Genomic DNA, 22,447 nt, shown 5'->3' with positions numbered 1-22,447 from the left:
GTGGGGATCAGCTGCCACAGTTTAGCCAAATGACTCCAAACTTACAGGCTACTCTGTTTTGAGCAACTAATCCCCAAGTTAAGGGGGACGGAGCAGGACGGGGCTGGAGATCAGACAGGGTCTTACAGAGGAAAAAGCTCAGCTATGGAAAAGACGGCAGCTGGGAGGAAAGGAGCAGATTCATTTTTGTCACTCCCTTTAAGCTGCTCTCTGCAGCCAGGCAAGCTCGAGAATGTTCCACAGGGGCCTGGGATGGGCAGGAATGTGTGACTCCACAGCCAACATGCAATCCTGCTGTTTGAAATGAGCTCTGCAAAGGTAAATGACAATGTAAGAAACAACAGTGTAGCAGATTTCAAAAGATTGGGTGTTAATTCAAAAGTTTCATGGTGTGTGTTTTGTCTTAACTTGATAGTTGCTGCTCCCTCTTTCCTGTACAGGTTAAGGATTTTTCTGTTGACACAGTGCTTCAACAACATGATAATTTAAACATGGCTTTGGATAGCTGTTACAGTGGCGATAGTGTGGTTATTTTCCCGGGAGAATATAAGGCTGCAAACCTCTCCATGTTAACTGAGGATATTGTTATTCAAGGTCAGCAGTGCATTCTATTTACTTTTAACTTTACAAATTCTAACTATATAAAGCAGTCCTTCAGATCAGCAATTACTACAGGTAAATAGGGGGGCAGGGAGGAACTCACTGTGGATTCTAATGGGATTAGTAACACTGAATCTGAAAACATCAGACAGAATAAAAGTTGTGCTAATCACCCCTGGTGTAAAGTACTGTGCAACTGAATTTAGTATATAAGGAATTTTGTGATATATTCATTCAGTAAGAATTCATTGTTAGGGCTCCATGTTTGTCACAGAAGTCACGGATTCCATGACTTTCCACAACCTCTGTGGGAGCCAGTGTGGCTGACCCCAGGGCCCCCCAAAGCAGCTGCTCAGGTGGCCCTGGGGACAGCCACACCAGCGCAGCCCCGCATCCAGCCACTGCTGGAGTGGCCCTGGGGCCAGCTTGAGCAGCGTTCCCCAGATGGCCAGCGCAGCTGCTGCTGGTGGCCCCCGGCCACAGTCCCCGAGCGGCCAGAGCAGTCGCTTTCCCAGGCGTCCCGTGGCAGCAGTCCCCGGGCGGCCAGAGTAGTCGCTTTCCCAGGCGTCCCGTGGCAGCAGTCCCCGGGCGGCCAGAGTAGTCGCTTTCCCAGGCGTCCCGTGGCAGCAGTCCCCGGGCGGCTGGTGCAATCGCTAGCAGCGGTCCCCGGGTGGCCGGAGTAGCCGCTTCCCCGGTGGCCCCTGGCAGTGGTCCCCAGTGCAGCCACTGTCGGCAGCCCCCAGCAGCTGGCCCCAGCCCCGCCAGCAGCAACCCCCTGGGATGACCACTCTCCATCAGCAGCCCCTTTAAGATTTAGTCAGGGGTATTTACAGTAAAAGTCATGGACACGTCACGGGCCGTGAATTTTTGTGTATTTCAGGGAAAGGGTTGGAATGGGGGCAGAGAAGGGGCGGGGCCTCACAGAAGGGGTGGAGTGGGGGCGGGGCCGGGGCAGCCCTCGGGCCAATGTATGAGTCAGGTGGCCCTCGTGGTCATTTGAGTTTGAGACCCCTGGCTTAGAGCACCTCCATTAGAGAGCTTACAGAGGTGCAGCTGCTGTAAACTTAGTGTAGCTGTGCCCTTAATGTTGGCTGCTTTATACCTGGTCCTGGATTCCTAGTTTGGATTTTTGATTCTAGTGTATCAGACGTTCTCGATTACATCAGGCACTTTGCCTTAATGGGCTTGCCTGTTTTATGCCACAGTATAACCAAATTCCATCACCTTCCCTTTCAAGGTCTTTGAGGTGCTACTTATGAGTGTAATGACCACTTGTGAATTATGTAATCATCACTAACTTGTGAGAATAAAACACATACTACAGTATCATGTATTCTACCTAAACAGTGAACTCTCTGCTAAAGATCACTAACAGGCAACAATATTAGACCACTTCAAAACATCCCTTCAACAAATCTTTGCTGATCCCTTAGATATTTACTTAAGACAGGCTTTACTGTATAAATAGAACGAAGTAATTTTAAATGCAAAATATGTTAATGTAGCATTATGGTCAGTAACAAACTCAGAATAGAGAAATAAAGTTAAGGTTCTTTGAGGTGGCCTCAGCCTATTTCTACTTGAGATCTGTGGCTGAACTTTGGGACCCTTCTGCAGATCAGTTAGTTTCTTTAAGGCTACATCAGTGTCCTCTCATAGCAGCAAATGTTCACGGCATGGACTGCAAAAGGCTATGCAGACCCAGCCCTCTCAATTCCTTTACTTATGCCATCAGCTGAAGATATAGGGCCTTCTCTCTTTGCTTTGAATGAACGATTGGCTTCTGTTGTTTTCATTCCAAACTTTAACTTATTACATTTGGTAAAATGGTTGTTGCCTTGCACATTCTATTTTTATTTTGGACTTAGAATTCTCTGATTTTTTGATCCCAGCTGCTCACACTTCCAAGGATTCTGATAAGAAAGGTGGATTTAAGCAGTGTATGTTATTTCCCTCCTGGTTCCTTGAGGCAGACACATGCATTTGCTGTTTGTTCTGCTTGCAATAAGCCTGTTCCCCAAACTGCTCCACTGTGTACAGGGCCATCAAATCTCAAGTCTGCACCAGTAAGCAGCAGAGGTTTTATGCCATCCTCATCAAAGAGGCTTTAAAAGCTCAAGTCCTGACTCTGATGTTGAATCAGCTGTCCTGTGAAGAAATAGAGTAGACCTCTTCAAGACTCAGAGCCAGGAAAATGAGGAATAAATTCCACAATAATGTCAGTTCAAAACAGATCAGGGTCCATGACTTCTATGAGTACTGAAGTCTCTGACGCCAATAACATCAGCTCTGACGTGAACCTTTTTGATATAGAGGCAGATCTCTTAAGGAACCTGCTGATGTAGGTCATTCATTGGTGCCAGGAGCTCGCAGATATCCCGTGGTGTTGGAAGCAAAATACACTCCAAATGTGGATCATATAGGAGCTCTGATGAATATTCTTTAAATCCTCAGGACTCTCCATTGTGGAACTTCACAGAATAGGTAGAAGGAAGTTTCATGTCTTTGGACACATTGCAGAAGCTGACCGTTTGTGAGAGACCAAGCTCCGGATACATTTTCTAGAATGGAGGTGGATTCTAAAAATCTCTTCTGCTACGGCTTCATGGGTCACATTCAATTGTTAACAGAGAGCAGTGCAGCTGCGTATTGTATTAACAAATAGAGTTATCAGAATTTATCTCCACAGGGATACTTATTTCTCCATGTCTTCAGAACTTTTGTGTTTTGAGCACCAGGCTTATAGAACTAAGACTGAGGAAAGCATAATAATGTTTTGCTATTTTTACTTGGCATTTGACCAGCATATTAAATGTGTATCATTAATAGGCCCTGGTTCAGTGCAACATGGCACATGCAATCAAACAAGGAGGTCTGGAGAGGGAACAAATTTGGATAACTTAAATTCTTTGAGTGATTGCTTGTCAATTCCAAGTAGGTGTGCGCGCGCCACATGCACGATCGTCAGAAGTTTTTTCCTAGTGGTACCCGTCAGATCGGCTGTGGAGCCCCCTGGAGCGGTGCCTTCATGGCGGTGTATATAGGTCCCTGCTGACCCGCTACCTCTTCAGTTCCTTACCAGCAGCGATGGTCATTGGAGCAGCTCCTCTCTTGCACAAGTGATTCCCTAGTGGACGCTCTTCTATCTGTAAAAAGTTTGCGTAGTTGTAGTTAGTTAATAGTATAGTTAGTTAAGTTTACATTGAGGGTTACACCCCCCTCCCCCGCAATCCCATCTCCAGGACCGAGGCATGCCTCGGTCTCAGGGCTTCAAGCCATGCGGGTCTTACCTCAAGCCCATGCCCAAGGGAAACCCACATGACTCCTGTCTCAAGTGCCTTGGAGAAGGACACCATTCCGACAGTAAAATTTGCAGGGGCTTTAAGCCCAGGACCAAAAAGGAGTAGGGACTTTCAGCTGAAACTCCTTTTGATGAAGTCAGCCCTTCGCCCTCAGCTGGCCCAGGCAGTGTCGGACCCGGGGCACTTGGGTGTGTAGCATGCCAGCCTCGGTGTGGGAGTCTATGGCGTCGAGAAAAGACTCATCTAAGGAACCTCAGCACCACCATTCCCGGCACCGAGAACCAGCTCCAATACGAGGAACTGCTCGTAGTCTTCAGTGCCACACAAAAAGAAGAGCGCGGACAGGGGGCACTCCCCTACTAAGACAGCAGACCAACCTCGGGCCTGTCTATGCTGGCGCTGTTGACTCTGGCCTCTTGGGGAGGTCTGTCGAGTCTGGTCCTGGTGGACTCCCCAGTGCAGGAGGAGCTAGAGGAGGAACTGGATCTTTCCTCCATGCCAGACACCTTTGAGGTGGCAAGGGACTTGATAGCCATTATGGCACAGTCTCCTGCCCTGCTGGCCCATGCTCCGGCACAGACAGTGCCACCAGCGCTCATCCATCATAGGGGCAAGCCTATGATGCGGCACCATTCCCTGGCACCATCTAGGTCTGCACCACCCAGGTCAGCTCAGAATTCTCCTCAGAGGTGGACTCCTTCACATCCCGGCAGAGCCGGTACTGCTCCTGGAACAGCCCAAGGTAGGACAAAGGGCAGCTGGTGCCTATAATGTCCTGGCTGCCGCAGTGGCAGGGGCTGACTCAGTGGCCCTTTTGGACTCCATGGGTCGACCACCAAACCCAGGGGCCCAGTTCCAGGTCCCTGTTGATGGTGTCAGGGGCTCGGATGCTTCTATCGACCTCCTCTGTCACCAGGGAGCCTCCCCGTGCTCGGGATGTGGAAGCCCAGACCAACGAACAGTCAAGGCCGGATACTGACACGGGCGCTGGCACCATAGTGGCTGTGGCACTGGGTACTGCAGCTGTCATCTGCTCCGCTCAAGGGGTTGCCACGCAGGTGGATCTCTGTGACCTGGAGGGTCAGGAAGACCCAGTACCACCAAGGGCGTCATCCTCGTCCTCCCCGGATGAGGCGGTGGCAAGGACCTCCACCACATTATCTCCTATGGACACCAGGGCCCATCAGGACCTACTCAGGAGGATGGCCCAGAACCTGAACATGCAGGCAGAGGTGGTCTCTGAGGACACGGACCCAATGATGGACATTCTGGCCCTTGAAGGGTCCTCGAGGGTGGTTTTGCCTCTCATTAAAACTATACAACATACCACCAAGGCACTGTAGCACACATCCACCTCCATCCTGCTGAGGGGGTGGAGCATAAATACTTTGTGCCGTTTAAGGTTTACGAACATCTCTTTACTCACCCCCAGCGGGGACCCTGGTGGTAGAGCGGCTAACCACAAGGAGTGGCAGGGACAGCTAGGGCCTATGTCCAAATCCAAGGTTTCTAAGAAGCTGGACCTCTTCGGTCAAAGTCTACTCCACCAGGGGGCTCCAGCTTCGCATAACGAACCAGCAAGTGGTCCTGAGTCGTGATGCTTATAATTCCTGGAGTTCTCTGGCCAAGTTCCAGGAATTGCTCCCAGCTGACTTCTGCTCCGAGTTTGGGGCGGTCCTGGAGAAGGGCAAGGTGATTGCCATGACCTCTCTTCAGGCCGCCCTGGACTCAGGCTCGGCCACCCACACTATGGCCATGACCCTGAGGCACAGCTCTTGGCTGCAGGTCTCAAGGCTCCTGCATGAGGTCCAAAATACAATCCAGGATCTGCCCTTCAACTGCTCCGGCCTCTCTGTGGAACAGACAGACTCAAGGCTTCATAACCTTAAGGATTCACGGGTGACCCTCAAGTTTTTGGGGCTGCACACTTGGAGAAGAAAAGGAAGCCATTTAAGCCCTAGGTCGCCACTCTGCCCCTCTTAGACAGGACTATAGCAGGAAGCAGGGCAGAAGTAATAGGAGGTGCCCATCTCAGTCCTCCTCCAGCCAGGGCCAGGCTAAGCAGCCTTTGAGCTCAAAGCCAAACTTTTGAAGGTGTGCCCGAGGACGGAACACCAGTTTGTTACCTGGATCCTTCCCCTCCTTTTGTGAACAGTCTGTCCCCTTTCTACTGTGCCTGGGCTCAAATAACCTCAGACCAGTGGATCCTGAGCACCTTAGAATTGGGATTCTCTCCAATTCTGTTCCCTCCCACTGACCTTCCCTGTCCCCTTTCAGGGACCCTTCTCACAAACAACTTCTAAGTTTAGGAAGTGCAAATGCTCCTACAGCTCGGAGTGGTAGAGGAGGTTCCTTTGGAGTTCAGGGGCAGGGGATTCTACTCCCATTACTCCTTAATCCCCAAGGCAAAGGGTGGGCTTAGGCCTATTTTAGACCCACGAAACCTCAACAGATTCATGAAGAAATTGAAGTTCCGCATGGTCTCCCTGGCTTCCATCATTCCCTGTCTGGATCCGGGGGATTGGTACGCCACCCTTGACTTGAAGGACGCATACTTCCACGTCTCCATAATCCCATTCCACAGAAGGTTTCTGCGATTTGTGATCAGCAACACGCATTACCAGTTCATGGTCCTCCCCTTCGACCTATCAGCGGCCCCATAGGTATTGAAGTGCATGGCAGTCGTGGCAGCTTTTCTTCGAAAGCATCAGATACAAGTCTTCCTGTACTTAGACGACTGGCTCATCTCGAGCCCAGGTGGAGGAACACGTGAACCTGATGCGTGCGATGTTCCTCAGACTCTGTCTCATCCTCAACATGGCAAAGTTGACCTTAACTCTCACTCAGAGAATAGAATTCATTGAGGCACTCTTGGACTCCACTCAGGCCAGGGCATTCGTGCCCAAGTCTTGTTTTCTGGCCATGAGCACCATCATAGAAGGTCTCCACCAGTTCCCCGCCATGAGGGCCCGAAATTGCCTAAAATTGCTTGGACATATGTCAGCTTGCCCTTACGTGGTGCAGCATGCAAGACTGCAGCTCTGTCCCCTTCACTTGGCTCAAGTGTACAGGCCAAACTGGGACAATCTATACAGACTGGTCACACTCTCGCCTCGGGTTCTCGAGTCCTCCACTAGTGGCTCAATCCACAAGTAGTTTGTGCAGGAGTACTCTTCTCCAAACCTCAGCCATCGCTGTTACTAGTCACAGATGCGTTGGTGCTGTGGTGTGGAGTGTATGTGGGCGACCTCAGGACTCAAGATCTATGGTCCTAGGCGGAACTCTCTCTGCACATCGTCAGGGAGCTGTTTGCGGTGTGTCTAGCTTGCCAGACATTTCAGGCCCATCTCCAGGGCAAATGTGTATCGGTGTTGACAGACAACACCACAGTGATGTTCTATATAAACAAATAGGGTGGTGCTCGCTCCTCTCCCCTGTGCCAGGAAGCCCTCAGATTGAGACACTTTTGCATCATCCACTCAATACAGTTCGAGGCATCATAGCTGCTGGGCTCACAAAATGAACTGGCCGATCACCTCAGCAGATCCTTTCATGGCCACAAATGGTCTCTCCGCCCAGACATCATAATCAATATCTTCCAGAGGTGGGGGGTCTCCCCAGGTAGACCTGTTCACAACACAGAGCAACAGGAAGTGCCAGCAGTTCTGCTCCTTCCTGAACCACAACCCCGGCTTGATCGCAGACGCCTTTCTCCTCTCGTGGACGGGGTGCCTGCGGTATACATTCCCGCCTTTCCCTCTCGTCCGCAAGGTCCTCCTCAAGATTCGGCAGGACAAGGTATCGCTGATTCTCAGAGTCATCATGGCCCCGCCAACACTGGTTTTCCACTCTGTTACACCTCTCAGTGGACATGCCCATGGCCTTGCCCATTATTCCGGACCTCATCACGCAGGACCACGGCTGCCTCCAGCACCCCAACCTGGAGTCTCTCCACCTCACAGCATGGAAACTTCATGGCTAAACTCGTTAGAGCCCCAGTGCTCCGATTCAGTTAGGGAGATTCTCCTTGGCAGTAGAAAGCCCTCCACTCATGCCACTTATCTGGCCAAGTAGAAAAGGTTCTCTATTTGGTTATCACAGAAGGGCACCCCTCCGCTGCAGTCTTCAATCCCTTTATGCTGGGCTATGTACTCTACTTAAAGCAGCAGGGGCTGGCAGTCTTATTGATGAAGGTGCACCTGGCTCCTATTTCCTCTTTCCACCTGGGTACAGTGGGGCAGTCAGTATTTGCTAACCCCATGGTTGAATGCTTCTTCAAGGGACTAGACAGGCAATTGTGCACATGGCGCGCACACACCTGCTTGGAAGGGACATGAGCAATACATCTCGAAGAACATCAGTTATGAAAGGTAGGTAACCATTTTTTAAAGGCAAGTCATTCGTTGTAATTAATTTGGTACTAAAAAAAAAAAAATCTCCTCACTGAGAAATACTCATTTTAACCCAAATGTTGTAAGAGTTAACCAAACAGCAAAAAGGTATTCTCTGCTTTTTGTATAGTGTGGAAATAAATGTTTACAGTGCTTTTCTTCTTTCAACTAGGAGCTGGAAAGCCAGAAGAAATTGTGATTGTTTCAGAGCCTACTCATGAGAGTTTTGTGGTATCCAAAGCCCAAAATGTGAAACTAATGCACCTCACTTTAGTACAACAAGGGACTGTTGATGGTATTGTGGTGGTTGAATCGGGTCACATGACTTTTGTAAACTGTATATTGAAATGTGAAGGAACTGGAGTCTGTGTGCTTACTGGAGCTTCTCTGACTGTTACAAACAGTGAGATTACAGGAGCTCAGGTACTGAGTCTGCATGAATGAATTTCAAAAAATAAATTTAATATGCAAACAAGTATAAAATGTTAACATGCATATTGAAGCTTTTTTTAAAAAAAAAAACCAGGACAAATACTGTTAAATTGCAAGTGGAAATACCTCAAGTTCAAATTCTGTTTTGAAAACTTACATGTAATTTTCAGTTAACTTCCAGTTTTCTGTAGCTAATTCTTTTAAACTCTTCAGGGCAGCAGCCTTGTTTTTATTTGTGGTGTTACTAGGGTAGAGTGCCATCCTCACCTCTGGAATTAAGTGTTAGCTGGGAGTTGCTTTCCTACTTATTAAAAACCAAACAGAACTATTAAGCAATATTTGTACTTTTTACATGTAAACCACTTTGATGTAGATACTAAAATATATCCTTGAAGATGTAATTTTAAAGTAATAAATGCTAAGCAATGAATAGTAAAAGATTCCACTCCACCATTCATTCCAGTGTGAGCAGTAGTTGCAAGGTCCCATAATTGCATAGTTTTATGGGTTTCCATTCCTCACTATAATAAATTGCAGTGGACCAATTTTGACATCTTATATTCATATGAAATTGCAGAACCCCTTTTTATATACTTGACTGTAACTCTGAATGCTTTTCCTGTGGCAGTCCTTACTTTCAGGATTTAATTTTTTTGTTTTAATGTACAGGGTGCTGGTGTTGAGCTGCACCCAGGAAGCACAGCCATTTTGGAGGGTAACAAAATTCACCACTGCAATAACTTCAAAACCAGTGAGAGTTCACAGGGTGCCCTAGGTGGAATTAATATTAAGGTAACTAACTGTGCTGTATTCTCCTAGCAATTGTCTGACACTTCTATAAAGTAATAGCTGTACTGTTGCAAATGCAGAAGTTAGCGGAAGCTAAAGAAATTAGGAACTTCATGTTTATTCTAAAAATTGCATTTCTTTAGTTAACATTCGAAACTCAAGTCCTCGGCTACCAACCGTTAGTGTGGAATTTCATGAATCCTATCAGGTAACCTCTAGTGTCCCAGCACACTTCTCAACTTCTTAGACACCAAATGTACAGCAGTTACTGAGGTGCTATGTATCAGGGCACTGAGAGCTGACTGTGAGTAAGGGCATTTGGTACCTAGGAAAGTGAGAGGCTGGTATGCTGGGTGGTGGTTGGAAGGGGTCCCTGTGCCCAGGCTTCTTGGCAGGGATTGGTGAAGTGTTTCTGCTGCATGGGCTTCTTTTGAGGCAGCACGGAAGGGGTGTTTTTAGGGGAAAGAGAGGCAGTCCCAAGATCCACTATAGTTTTTAACTCAATCTGCTGCCTCGAATGTAAGGCTCAGATTTTGTCATGAATATTTTTAGTAAAAGTCACAGACTGGTCACAGGCAATAAAGAAAAATTCACGGACAAAATTATCCAAATAAAATATCCATGACAAAATTGGAAGTCACTGGGCAGTTGCGGGGGCGGTTTGGAGCCCCAGGGTCCCTCTACCGCCCACAGGGGTACCCCACAGCTCCCAGCCGCTGCGGGCTGAAGTCATGGAGGTTTTGGGAAGTCACGGAATCCGTGACTTCCATGACCTCCATGACAAAATCTTAGCCTTACTCATGTGAAAAAGTATACACTGCAGAATTAATCTGAGTTATCTACACTCAAGTTACTTCTTGAGTTTGCCTAGCTTGAGTGAGTGGTCACATTGCAAAACACTCAAGCTGTTGTGTTCACACTAGCACTGCACTGACACATGGCACGTAAGATTTCTGATTTCATGGTTCTTTGTGCTGCAGTAATATTAGCTGCTCCATGACTTTCCCAGTGAATTGTGGGAGAACATGTCTTTCCTTTCTGGGCCCACAAAGAAATTGTGGGAAGTCAGTAGACGTTGCCATTTGAGTGGAGTTTGCATTCATCACTCTCCAGAAAGACAGTGTGAGCAGCTGAGTTGAGCTCAGTTGAGTTTATACCTCTTGATGGGCCAACCAACTCAATGTGATCACCATCACACTCAAGTTCACTGCAGTACAGACAAGCCCTGCACTAGAATTGTACCTCAGGTTAGCTAACTAGAATTAGCAATATACCTTTATTTCCACTGAATAGAAGTAGTGAAGAAGTTTCCCTTTATTACTGCTTTGATTGGTTGTTACAGATGATCTCACTTGCTCTACTCAACAGTTAAGAATTTACCCTGAGTTCATGATTTTTTGTAGGTCCTCTTCTGTCACATTTTAGTTCTCATCTGTAAGACTTAAGTATGAGTTAACAGGCTAATCCTTTTTTGTGTGTGGTTAGAACTATAGATGATCTGCACAAGAAGGCAGTGCTCATCAATTGTACATGTAACAGCATTTTGCCCATGAGCCAATACAGCTTGTTTTCATAGTTTAACTTAGCCCTGGTCTACACTACGAGTTTAGGTCAAATTTAGCAGCGTTAGATTGATTTAACCCTGCACCCGTCCACACAACGAAGCCATTTTTATCGACTTAATGGGCTCTTAAAATCGATTTCTGTACTCCTCCCTGGCGAGGGGATTAGCGCTGAAATAGACATCGCCAGGTCGAATTTGGGTTAGTGTGGATGCAATTAGATGGTATTGGCCTCTGGGAGCTATCTCACAGTTCTCCTTTGTGACTGCTCTGGACAGCGCTCTCAACTCGGATGTACTGGCCAGGTAGACAGGAAAAGCCCTGCGAACTTTTGAATTTCATTTCCTGTTTGGCCAGCATGGCAAGCTGATCAGCACAGTCGACTGTGCAGATCTCATCAGCAGAGGTGACCCTGGAGTCCCAAGAATCGCAAAAGAGCTCCAGTATGGACCGAACGGGAGGTACTGGATCTGATCGCTGTGTGGGGAGACGAATCCGTGCTATCAGAACTCCATTCCAAAAGACGAAATGCCAAAATATTTGAAAAAATCTCCAAGGGCATGAAGCACGGAGGCTATCACAGGGACCCGCAGCAGTGCCGTGTGAAACTTACGGCGCTCAGGCAAGCCTACCAAAAAAACCCAAGAGGCAAATGCCCGCTTGCGGTCAGAGCCCCAGACATGCTGCTTCTGTGATGAGCTGCATGGAATTCTAGGGGGTGCCCCATCAACTACCCCAACACCTGTACGTGGACTCCTGCAAGGGAGTCTCACACAACAGGGATGAGGATTTTGGGGACGAGGAATATGAGGAGGAGGGGGAGGTTGAAGATAGTGCACACCAGGCAAGCGGAGAAACTGTTGTCCCCGACAGCCAGAAACTGTTTATCACCCAGGAGCCAATACCCTCCCAAGGCAGGCTCCCAGACCTTGAAGGCAGAGAAGGCACCTCTGGTGAGTGTACCTTTGTAAGTATAATACATGGTTTAAAAGCAAGCGTGTTTAATGATTAATTTGCCCTGAAGACTTGGAATGCATTCGTGGCCAGTACAACTACTGGGAAAGTCTGTTAATGTATTTGGGGATGGAGCGGAAATCCTCCAGGGACATCTCAATGAAGCTGTCCTGGAGGTACTCCCAAAGCCTTTGCAAAAGGTTTCTGGGGAGGGCAGCCTTATTGCATTCTCCATGATAGGACAATTTACCACGGCAGGCCAGTAACACGTAGTCTGGACTCATCGCATAAGAAAGCATGGCAGCATGTGGTCCCAGTGTTTGCTGGCATTCAAGCAACATCCATTCTCTCTCTCTGTGTTATCCTCAGGAGAATGATACCATTCATGGTCACCTGGTTGAAATAGGGGAATTTTTTTAAGGGGACATTCAGAGGTGGCCATTCCTGCTGGGCTGTTTGCCTGTAGCTGAAAAGAAATCATCCCTGCTGTTAGCCACGCGGTGCAGGGAGGGGTGAAGCCATCATCCCAGAGAATTGGGTGTGTGGGGGGGGGGGGTTAGTTGGGTTTCTGCTGCACGTTAACCTGAAATCATCATCAGCTCCTCCTTTTAAATGGCCATTCTCCCTTTTTTTCCCCTCCCACAGCTGCAAATGTTTCAATGCTGCCACTAGCATCTCCATCCCAGGAGGCTAGCGCAGAGAAGAAGGTGAAAAAACACACACGCGTGATGAAATGTTCTCTGAGCTCATGCAGTCCACCCAAACTGAAAGAGCCCAGCAGAATGCATGGAGGCAGACAATGGCAGAGTCCAGGAAAGCACAAAATCAATGCGACAGGACAGGAGGGACGCGCGAGGGGACAGGTGGCGGGATCAAGAGAAAAGGTAGCAGCAGCAGCATGAGAGGCGGCAGGATGCAATGCTGAGGCCTACTGGAGGATCAAACTGATATGCTCCGGCGTATGATTGAGGTGCAGGAAAGGCACAGAACGCCACTGCAGCCCCTATGTAACCAACCGCCCTCCTCCCCAAGTTCCATAGCCTCCTCACCCAGACAACCAAGAACGCCTCTGGGCACCCAACCACTCCACCCCAGAGGACTGCCCAAGCAACAGAAGGCTGGCATTCAACAAGTTTTGAAGTGCAGTGTGGCCTTGTCCTTCCCTCCTCCTCCACCCCTCCCGGTTTACCTTGGCAGTTATCCCCCTATTTGTGTGATGAATTAATAAAGAATGCATGAATTTGAAACAATGACTTTATTGCCTCTGCAAGCAGTGATTGAAGGTGGGAGAGGAGGGTGGTTGGCTTACAGGGAAGTAGAGTGAACCAAGGGGCTGGGTTTTCATCAAGGAGAAACAAACAGAACTGTCACACTGTAGCCTGGTCAGCCATGAAACTGGTTTTCAAAGCTTCTCTGATGTTCAGCATGCCTGCTGTGCTCTTCTAACTTCCCTGGTGTCTGGCTGCACGTAATCAGCGGCCAGGCGATTTGCCTCAACTTCCCACCCTACCATAAATGTCCCCCCCTTACTCTCACAGATATTGTGGAGCACACAGCAAGCAGTAATAACAATGGGAATATTGGTTTCGCTGAGGTCTAACTGAGTCAGTAAACTGCGCCAGCGCGCTTTTAAACATCCAAATGCACATTCTACCACCATTCTGCACTTACTCAGCCTATAGTTGAACAGTTCCTGACTACTGTCCAGGGTGCCTGTGTATGGCTTCATGAGCCATGGCATTAAGGGGTAGGCTGGGTCCCCAAGGATAACTATAGGCATTTCAACATCTCCAATGGTTATTTTCTGGTCTGGAAAGTAAGTCCCTTGCTGCAGCTGTTCATACAGACCAGTTCCTGAAGATGCGCGCGTCATGTACCTTTCCCGGCCATCCCACATTGATGTTGGTGAAACATCCCTTGTGATCCAGGGTGCTTGCAACACCATTGAAAAGTACCCCTTTCGGTTTTTTGTACTGGCTGCCTTGGTGGTCCGGTCCCAAGATAGGGATATGCGTTCCGTCTGTTGCCCCACCAGAGTTAGGGAATCCCATTGCAGCAAAGCCATCCGCTATGACCTGCACATTTCCCAGAGTCACTACCCTTGATAGCAGCAGCTCAGTGATTGCGTTGGCTACTTGGATCATAGCAGCCCCCACAGTAGATTTGCCCACTCCAAATTGATTCCCGACTGACCGGTAGCTGTCTGGCGTTGCAAGCTTCCAGAGGGCTATCGCCACTCGCTTGTGAATTGTGAGGGCTGCTCTCATCTTGGTATTCTTGCGCTTCAGGGCAGGGGAAAGCAAGTCACAGAGTTCCATGAAAGTGCCCTTACGCATGCGAAAGTTTCGCAGCCACTGGGAATCATCCCAGACCTGCAACACTATGCGGTCCCACCAGTCTGTGCTTGTTTCCCGGGCCCAGAATCTGTGTTCTATGGCATGAGCCTGCCCCATTGCCACCAGGATGGCCAAATTGCCGGGGCTCGTGCTTTGAGAGAAGTCCATGTCCTCAACACTCATCACCGTGCTGCCATCACCTCCTCGCCTGCTTTTGCAGGTTCTGGTTCTGCATATACTGCATGATAATGCGCGAGGTGTTTACAATGCTCATAACTGCCGCAGTGATCTGAGTGGGCTCCATGCTTGCCGTGGTATGGCGTCTGCAGGAGAACAGAGTTGCAGGGGAAGCGGTGGTTGGATGACCAGTTTTGCTGACCTACTTCACCGTCTGCTGCCAGGACACAACAGCTGAGCGGGCTGCACGCTTTCCGTGGTATGGCGAGACAAGAGTAGCCAAGCAGAGTTGCAGCGGAAGTGGCCCTGCGAGACCACCAGGAGAGCAGAGTGCCAGCAGAAGCGGTGGATGACGGCGGTCATACAGAGGACCTGCGAGGTGGATTCATAGCATCAGAAGGGCAGAGTGGCAGCGGAAGCTGTGAATGACGACGACAGTTAGCAGTCCTACTGCACCCTCTGCTGAAAGCAGTATGGCGCCCGCACGGAAAAAAGGCGTGAAATGATTGTCTGCCGTTGCTTTCACGGAGGAAGGGGCGACTGACGACATGTACCCAAAACCACTCGTGACAATATTTTTTCCCCCATCAGGCATTGGGAGCTTAACCCAGAATTCCAATGTGCGGCGGAGACTGTGGGAACTGTGAGATAGCTACCCATAGTGCAACGCTCCAAAAGTCGACACTAGCCTCGGTACTGTGGACGCACTCCACCGACTTAATGCGCTTAGTGGGGACACACAATCGACTGTATAAAATCGCTTTCTAAAAAATCAACTTCTATAAATTCGACCTTAGAGACTAATGGTCCTATCTACTCTGACTACTTGTAGATCACAGGCTGTTGAGTTTCACCAAGTTACTCCTGTGTGGAGCCCAACAACTTGTTTGACTGAACTAAAGCATATCTTCCATAAAGGCCTCCAATATTGATTTGAAGCCATCAAGAGATGGAGAAACCACCACTTCCCATTGTAGTTTGTTCCAATGGTTAATCACTCACTTCAGGTACCAGGCTGAGCTTGTAGGAACTGGCACTTTAAAAAAAATTGAGCAAGACTGATCTGGTAGTCATTGAGACGATTACAATATGGATATTGCTGTAGGAGTAAAAATAAATACATAAGGAATAAATGAACAAGGAGATCTTGTAAAAATTTCCTTATGTTTAAATTCTCAGCAAAACAGTTTTTCACAATGTTCTCATCAGTATCTTACTAAATAGTGATTTGGACATGGAATAGGTCATGTGTCTTGTGTAACTGTGCTGTCAAAACTGCTCAGCAGTATTAGGATTTCAGTCAGAAAATGAAGAATGACAATTTCAGACCCATTGTGAACTGTTGCTAGGGCAGAGCTGGATATGGTGAATGGATTGAAGCTACTAGTTATACTATACTTTGTGAAAGATACTTGCTTAAATATGGTAACAGTAGAAAGTGGGAAGCTTCAAAGGATGTTCGATCAAATTTGAATAAATTGAAACTAGTCTTAGTATTGAAATCAGTAGTTTTAGAAGTTAAAATGTATTTGCTAAGTCTTTTCAGATTTGAATTAGGTTGCCCCTTTTAAACGTTATGAGAGAGTCTACAAATTTGGGATAAGGCATTGCCATTTTGAGAGGAATACTTAACTATAAAGGAAAGTGAGTTTCTTTTGAATGTGAACAGTGCAAGCATTCTTTTATGCCATGTTTAAGTGTGTAAGAGCACAATGCACCCTTCAAAACTAGTTTGTTATGAATCCTTAACAGGTTGTTCCTGTCCCTAAACTGAAGATGAAAAATAATCACATTTATAGTAACAATGGTTATGGAGTGACCATCCTTCAGCCTATGGACCAACTCTCTACTACAGGAGGGATACTGGAATTTACTGCATCAGGAGATGCAGAGGAAGATATGCTTTCCAAACTAATGCATGAATTGAGCCTAGAGATGAGTAGTAACACACTAGATGATATCAAAGGTCTCAGCATAGTTAATAGTTAAACATGCTTTTGATGTATGTTTTGGTATATAACAATTGTTTGATTAAAGCAACAGTACTCCAAGTTGAAGACTGTTAGTCTTAAATGCTTCTTTGAATTAATGTTATGGAAAATGACTAGAGTTGCCCTTACTGTGCTTTGCTAACGTTTTGAGCATCTAACTGTAACACACACCTTCAGTCCTGGATTACAATGAGTCTCCTTTGACTTAATAGTCTAAATGGGGAACAGATATTTTTCCTCTCAGCAGGCTAGGAAAAGTAATTTATAAACACTGAACAGCAGCCTGTGTCTACAGTAGTCTGATCCTTAGTTTTGCCACTGTTACTACCACTGGTAGAGCTGCACTGGCAATAACAGTTGAGCACTAATGTAGAACACCCTTACATAATCATTATCCAGACCTACTCTGAGTAGGATTAGACAACTTTGGCTAAAATGTCAGTGCTAACTTATTCATAGTGACACTTCTATTGTGGTTACTATCAGTAGAGCTGCACGAGGAAACGTAGATAATGGAAAATCTCTTACCTGGTAATTTTCTTTCTGCTAGCAGTGTCTTCCACAATTCTGCTACATTTGAGCTATTTCTCTCCTGGCTGCAGTTTGCAGAGGCATTTCAAAGCTGTGCTAGCTAAACCCCCTCCTCCTCCAATCTACTGCCAGATGATTCATTCAAAAGCTATGTAAAAACTTGTAGAAAATAATTAGTAACAATAATTCCAATGCCAACCAAATAACTAAATACAGCAAGTCCTTGCTTGGAAGGTAACTATCCAGATAAGATGTTCACCCTCAGCTGACAAGCCATCCAGGGTGGGTAGAATTGTGGGAGATGCTGCTAGCAGACAAAATGATCAGGTAGGAAATTTTCCATTCTGCAGCCCAGCATCTCCTACATATGAGAAGACGCAAGCAGTGAACAGGAGTAAGGAGGGTAAGAGAACAAAGAAAAGGAAAAAACATTTTCAGGATTGCTCAGAAAGCAAGGTTATTACTGGATTACAGTCTGCAGCACCCTCCTGCCAAAGGAAGTCTCTTCAGAAGACTCTCTATAGTGTCTGATAAAGGTGTTAGTCCTCCTCCATGTTGCTATTCTGCAGACCCCTGTGGTGGAAGCACATGCTCTTTTGGCCCAAGAGGTTGCCAGGGGTCTTGTGGAGTAGGCCTCAATTCCTTCTGGACCAGCACACACATGCTTTGTAGGTCTCCACAATACATAGTCTGATCTATCCAACCAAGGACAGCTTGGATACCCTAAGGCCCTGGCATGTTGGGTGAAAAGAAGCCAACAGAGAGCCTGATCTCCTTATAGATTCTGTACACTTAATATAAATCTTTAGTGCTCATCTGACATCTAAAGAGTGCCACAGCTTCCCAGTCAGCGGCTGTGGACAGAATGGAGGGAGGACAGTCTCCTATGCGACATGGAAAGGAGAATTCTCCTTATGCAAGAACACTTTTGAAATTCTTAGCACCACCCTTACCATCATGGAACACATAATAAGGTTCCTGCATAGATGAGTTCCAGAATTAGCAGCCTTATCTGGTGGTTGTGGTAGCAACCAGAAAACAGGTTTTGATGGAGAGGTAACGTGATACAGCTATGTCCAAGGCTCGAAGGGAAGGATGGTTAGGGCTTTCAACACCAGTGGTAGGTCCCACTTCAGGAAAATCAGTCTGACAACTGATCTGGCCAATGAAACTTCTATGAGGAGCCTGGATACCTGAGGCTTATTGGCCAGGGAGCCAAATGATACTGCAAACCAGTACACTACGAAGGGCTGACACTTGGCAAGCTGTGGTGCTTGGCATAAACTCTTATCCACTCCTTTCTGAAGAAAGTCCAATTTAACTGGAGTCCCATGATCTCTTGGATTTACTCTGTGCTCGACACCAACTGCTGAATTTGGTCCAGCTGGTGAAATAGGATTTTAGTGTGGAACCCCTCCTAGAAGACAGCAGAATCCCTATCACTTTGGAAGATGTGCCACGTGGGGCTAACACATCCCTTTTAACAGCCAGGCTGTCAGATGAAGATGGGCTGCATCCAGATGGAGAAATGGTCCTTGATAAAGGATGTCTGAGCTCACCAGTAGCTGCAATGGTGGTTTCAGCTTTAGATCTATCATGTCAGAGAACCAGGGTCTCCATGGCCAGTGGAGAGTTAACATCATCCTTGCTTTTTCTTGCCTCATCTTTTGGCTCATTTTCCCTATGAGAAAGAAGGGCGGGAACATGCACAGTCAGCCTTGAGACCATCTGTTTGACAGAGCATCTGTTCCCATAGACTTGGATCTGCTTCCCTGGGGAAGTATTTCAGCCACTTTGCATTCTTATGATTGGCAAGCCAGTCAGTTGATGGGAACCAAACATCTATGTGATCAGATTGAAGATAATTCTGGGTTATTGAGATTGTAATGGCTGAGCTAGTTTGCCTTTCTGTTCAGTTCCTCTTTTATGTGGATTATTTTTAGGTAACGGAGAATCTTTTCTTCCCACACCTTTATCTCCATCACTTCTACACGTATAGCAACGCTGCTTCTCCCTCCTTAGTTGTTTATGTATGCAACCATTATCATGCTGTCTGACTTACCATGATGTAGTTGCCTTCCACATGGCTCTGGAATCTCAAACAGCTGGTTTGACCCTCTGAGCTCCAAGAGATTGATGCTGAGATTCCTTTCCCCGGGCTTCAGATGTGCTCCCCATCTGTCTAGGCTGGCATTGGTAAGAATCTGACAGTCTGGAAGGTATATGGAGACTGCTCTGTGGAATTTGCCCGGGACTGCCCATCTCAGGGAGTCAATCTGGTTTCAGACTAGTACCTGATTTTGCATGTGCTCCAGGGATTGGTCTCATACTTCCAGAAGAAAGGCCATGGAGGCACCTGATGTGTGACCTTGCCCATGAGGAGATTCCTGTGCATGAGACCAGGAGGCTCAGTAGCTGAAGCCGCATGGCTATGGTTGGGCTCATGCACTGGTCCAGCATGGATATCAGATCCTGAATCTTCTGGAATCTGTTAAGTGATGGTTGATAGATCAGTGTTGCTAATGTGTTCTTCCACATCCAGATGAATAATCCTTGTCAACGGAATCCAGGAACTTTTCTTTGTGTTTATCACAAATCCATGTGCTTGCAGAAGATTCAGAGTCCAGATCGTGCCCCTACGTGCTGTGGGACAGGACTCATCCAGAAAGGGATACAGGTGAATACTCTGGGATTTGAGTCTGCCCATGATCACTGCCAGCATCTTAATAAATCCCTGGGGACCAAGAGACCAAATGTCAGTGTTCAGTACTGGTAGTGATCTTAAAAGCCTGTGGTGGAACGTGGAGGCTGAGTCTGCCAAATCCACTGAGGTTAGGAAGTGGCCTTGAGACAGGAATGTTACTATCAAAGCTAGGGACTCCATCCAAAATTTTCTTAATCTGTTTTTGAAGAGGTTGAGTATGGCCCTGACTTCTCCAGTGCACTTCTGAACAACGAAGGAGGAGTAAAAACTTTGAGCAGTGTTCTTCTGGAGGAACGTCTATCACTCCTATGTCCAGATGGGAAATCTCATTGCAGACCTACTAACACTTTGTGGGGTCACTCGTTATTGGAGACTGGATGAAGAAGCGAGGAGGCAGGGCCCTTAGCATGAGGAAGTATCCCTGGTGCACCCTCTCTCGCATCTACTTGTGTGTGGTAAAAGCAAGACATTCATCTGGAAATTGACATTCTGCCTCTAAACTGAGGTCTAGGTGGAGGCACACTCATTCATTGTCATAATAAACTCATGGAGGTTGTGGAAGCCACCCTTAGGTTTTCTGATCACTTCTCAGTTCCAAGGTTCTCTCTTAACGTGTGTTATCTTTCCTCTGGAACCTCTGTGAGGAAGGTGGAAAAAAGGAGTGTCTGTCTGATAGTAGCTTTGTAGTCCGTTTTTTGAACACTAACTGGAGAGGGGAGGGACTGTTAGACTCTTGTCTAATTTTTCTCCCAGGGGAGGTCCTGTGAAGTCAGAGGAGCACAGGATTTGTTTGGAGTGAGTATCTACCTTACAGAGATGAAGCCATTTATCTCTTGGCTGCTGAGCTGGATGCTGTGATATGGGCAGAAAAATCTTATAGCATCCATTGAAGCATCTGCCACCAATGCTGTTGTTTGGGAGATTTTCTTAAGTCCAGTTGGTCTCTGCCCTTTAGGGCTTTAAAGTCCTCTAGCCATGACATTGTGACTCAAGCAAAGCCTGTGGCTGCCAGAGATGCTCTGAGGAGGCATCAGATTCCCTTCCAAGGATGGCCTTCCACCTTGCTGTCCACTGGATCCTTGGGGAGGAAGTCCCCTTCAGTTGGAATAACCGTATCTTTTGGTAGAGGTGCTATAGCAGCATCAATCTTAAGTACATCTGAGAGAGCATTGTTTGGCTCTTTCTGCTTGTAGAATCAGAACCTGCCTGTTAGTGTTTACCCTTTTCAAGAGACTCCCATTCCTCCCTGATTACTTCTTCGAAGAGTGCAGGGGAATCACTGTGTAAGGAGAAAATTTGGAAGGGAGGTATTTACTCTGAGGCTTACCTTAGAGGCCTGCTTAGGTTGGATCTGGATTGTGGATACCACTTTTTTGCACATGGTTTCAAACTTCAGGATTTAGCCCCTGGGCCAGCTGAATGAAATCCCAATCCTTAGGTCTCCCTGTTCTGCTCTTTCTGCCCCGTTGGGCATTTCTGGAATGAAATCGCAGCTTCTTGAAGCAATAGGAGTCTCAACATGCCTGTCCAACTCCAAACTCTGTGCCTAGCCGTGCTATGGTCAGCTGGCTGAGAACAGGCAGGGCATAATTTGCTCTCTGTAGAGCCTTTCAGGCTTAGCCACCGTGGTGCAGCTGCTGCGCTATCCCTGAAAGGAGGAAGAAGAGCTCAGCAGAGAGGCACTGCCTTGGAGACTCTGGGTGGCTTCAGCCACCTGCTTCTAAATACTTGGTCCAGGAGGAGGAGAGAACAAAGAAGGCTGCTTGCTAATGCCTTAAAATGAAAAAATGTAAAAGGCAAGATTAGGAGCGGAGAGAACCACCACTGATTGCTGGGTGGAGGCAATATCTTGCCCTCAGGTCAAGAAAGGGACTGTGTCTAGCACAGGCTATGCTACAGCTTTTAATTGCCTCTGAAAGGAGCAGATAGGAGTGGGGGTATAGCCTATAAGTAGCAGAATTGTGGGAGACACTGGGCTGCAGAAAGCTGTACTATATAGAATTTTCCCCATTATATAGATTTATATTTTCTCAGTGTAAGACAACTAATTTAAATTTAGTTTTCATTGCCTGTAGTTTGAGTCCACAATAGGTTACAGCATCAATGGTGGTTAGCAAGAGATCAGCCCACTGCCTTCTCCCACCTTACTAAAACAGGAGTAAGAACTTCCCAGTACCATTAACAAGAGAAACCTTGAGGGAATTCTTAGCAGTATTCATATATCACTTAACAAGCTCAGTAGCTGAGAGGATAGAAATTGTGCAAAATCTGTTCTCCCTCAGCCATATATACCTGTTTCAGTTTAAAGTTGGGTTTTTTGGTTTATTTTTTGTTTTTTATATACACATCTAATTACAAAATACAGTTTTCTGCTTATTTGTTTCAGTTTACATCCGCAGTAATTTAGTATAATAGGGTATATTACACCTTATACTAAGATTAAGGAAATCAAAAATAAGGAGAAAAAGGTGCACCATACAGTAAACTAGAGGAAAAAATAGGAGTGGATAGCTCAGATAGTTGGTAATGGAATAAAGTCTTTAAGCAATACATTACCAGTTTACATCCAGCTCAGGTTGGTAATTACTGAACTCTACTGCTATCTAATGATTTCTGTCGCTTATGGGAGGGGTAGGCTGTTTCTTTTCGAGTTAAACCCCTAAAATCAAGGGTGGTGG

General features: G+C 46.9%; 1 protein-coding gene across 1 annotated transcript in view; it reads left to right on the top strand.

The window, feature by feature from the left end:
• Window positions 1-16,532, top strand: part of SHCBP1L (SHC binding and spindle associated 1 like) — a 67,651-nt gene extending 51,119 nt beyond the window's left edge. The window contains exons 7-10 of the mRNA XM_074961103.1: window positions 441-594; window positions 8,466-8,716; window positions 9,395-9,517; window positions 16,296-16,532. Coding sequence (XP_074817204.1) covers window positions 441-594; window positions 8,466-8,716; window positions 9,395-9,517; window positions 16,296-16,532 — 765 coding nt within the window. The remainder of the gene's footprint in view (window positions 1-440; window positions 595-8,465; window positions 8,717-9,394; window positions 9,518-16,295) is intronic.
• Window positions 16,533-22,447: the final 5,915 nt, after the last annotated feature.

Source organism: Natator depressus, chromosome 8 (genome assembly GCF_965152275.1).
Source record: "Natator depressus isolate rNatDep1 chromosome 8, rNatDep2.hap1, whole genome shotgun sequence".
Classification (NCBI taxonomy): domain Eukaryota; kingdom Metazoa; phylum Chordata; order Testudines; family Cheloniidae; genus Natator; species Natator depressus.
This window is presented reverse-complemented; position numbering and strand designations above follow the sequence as displayed.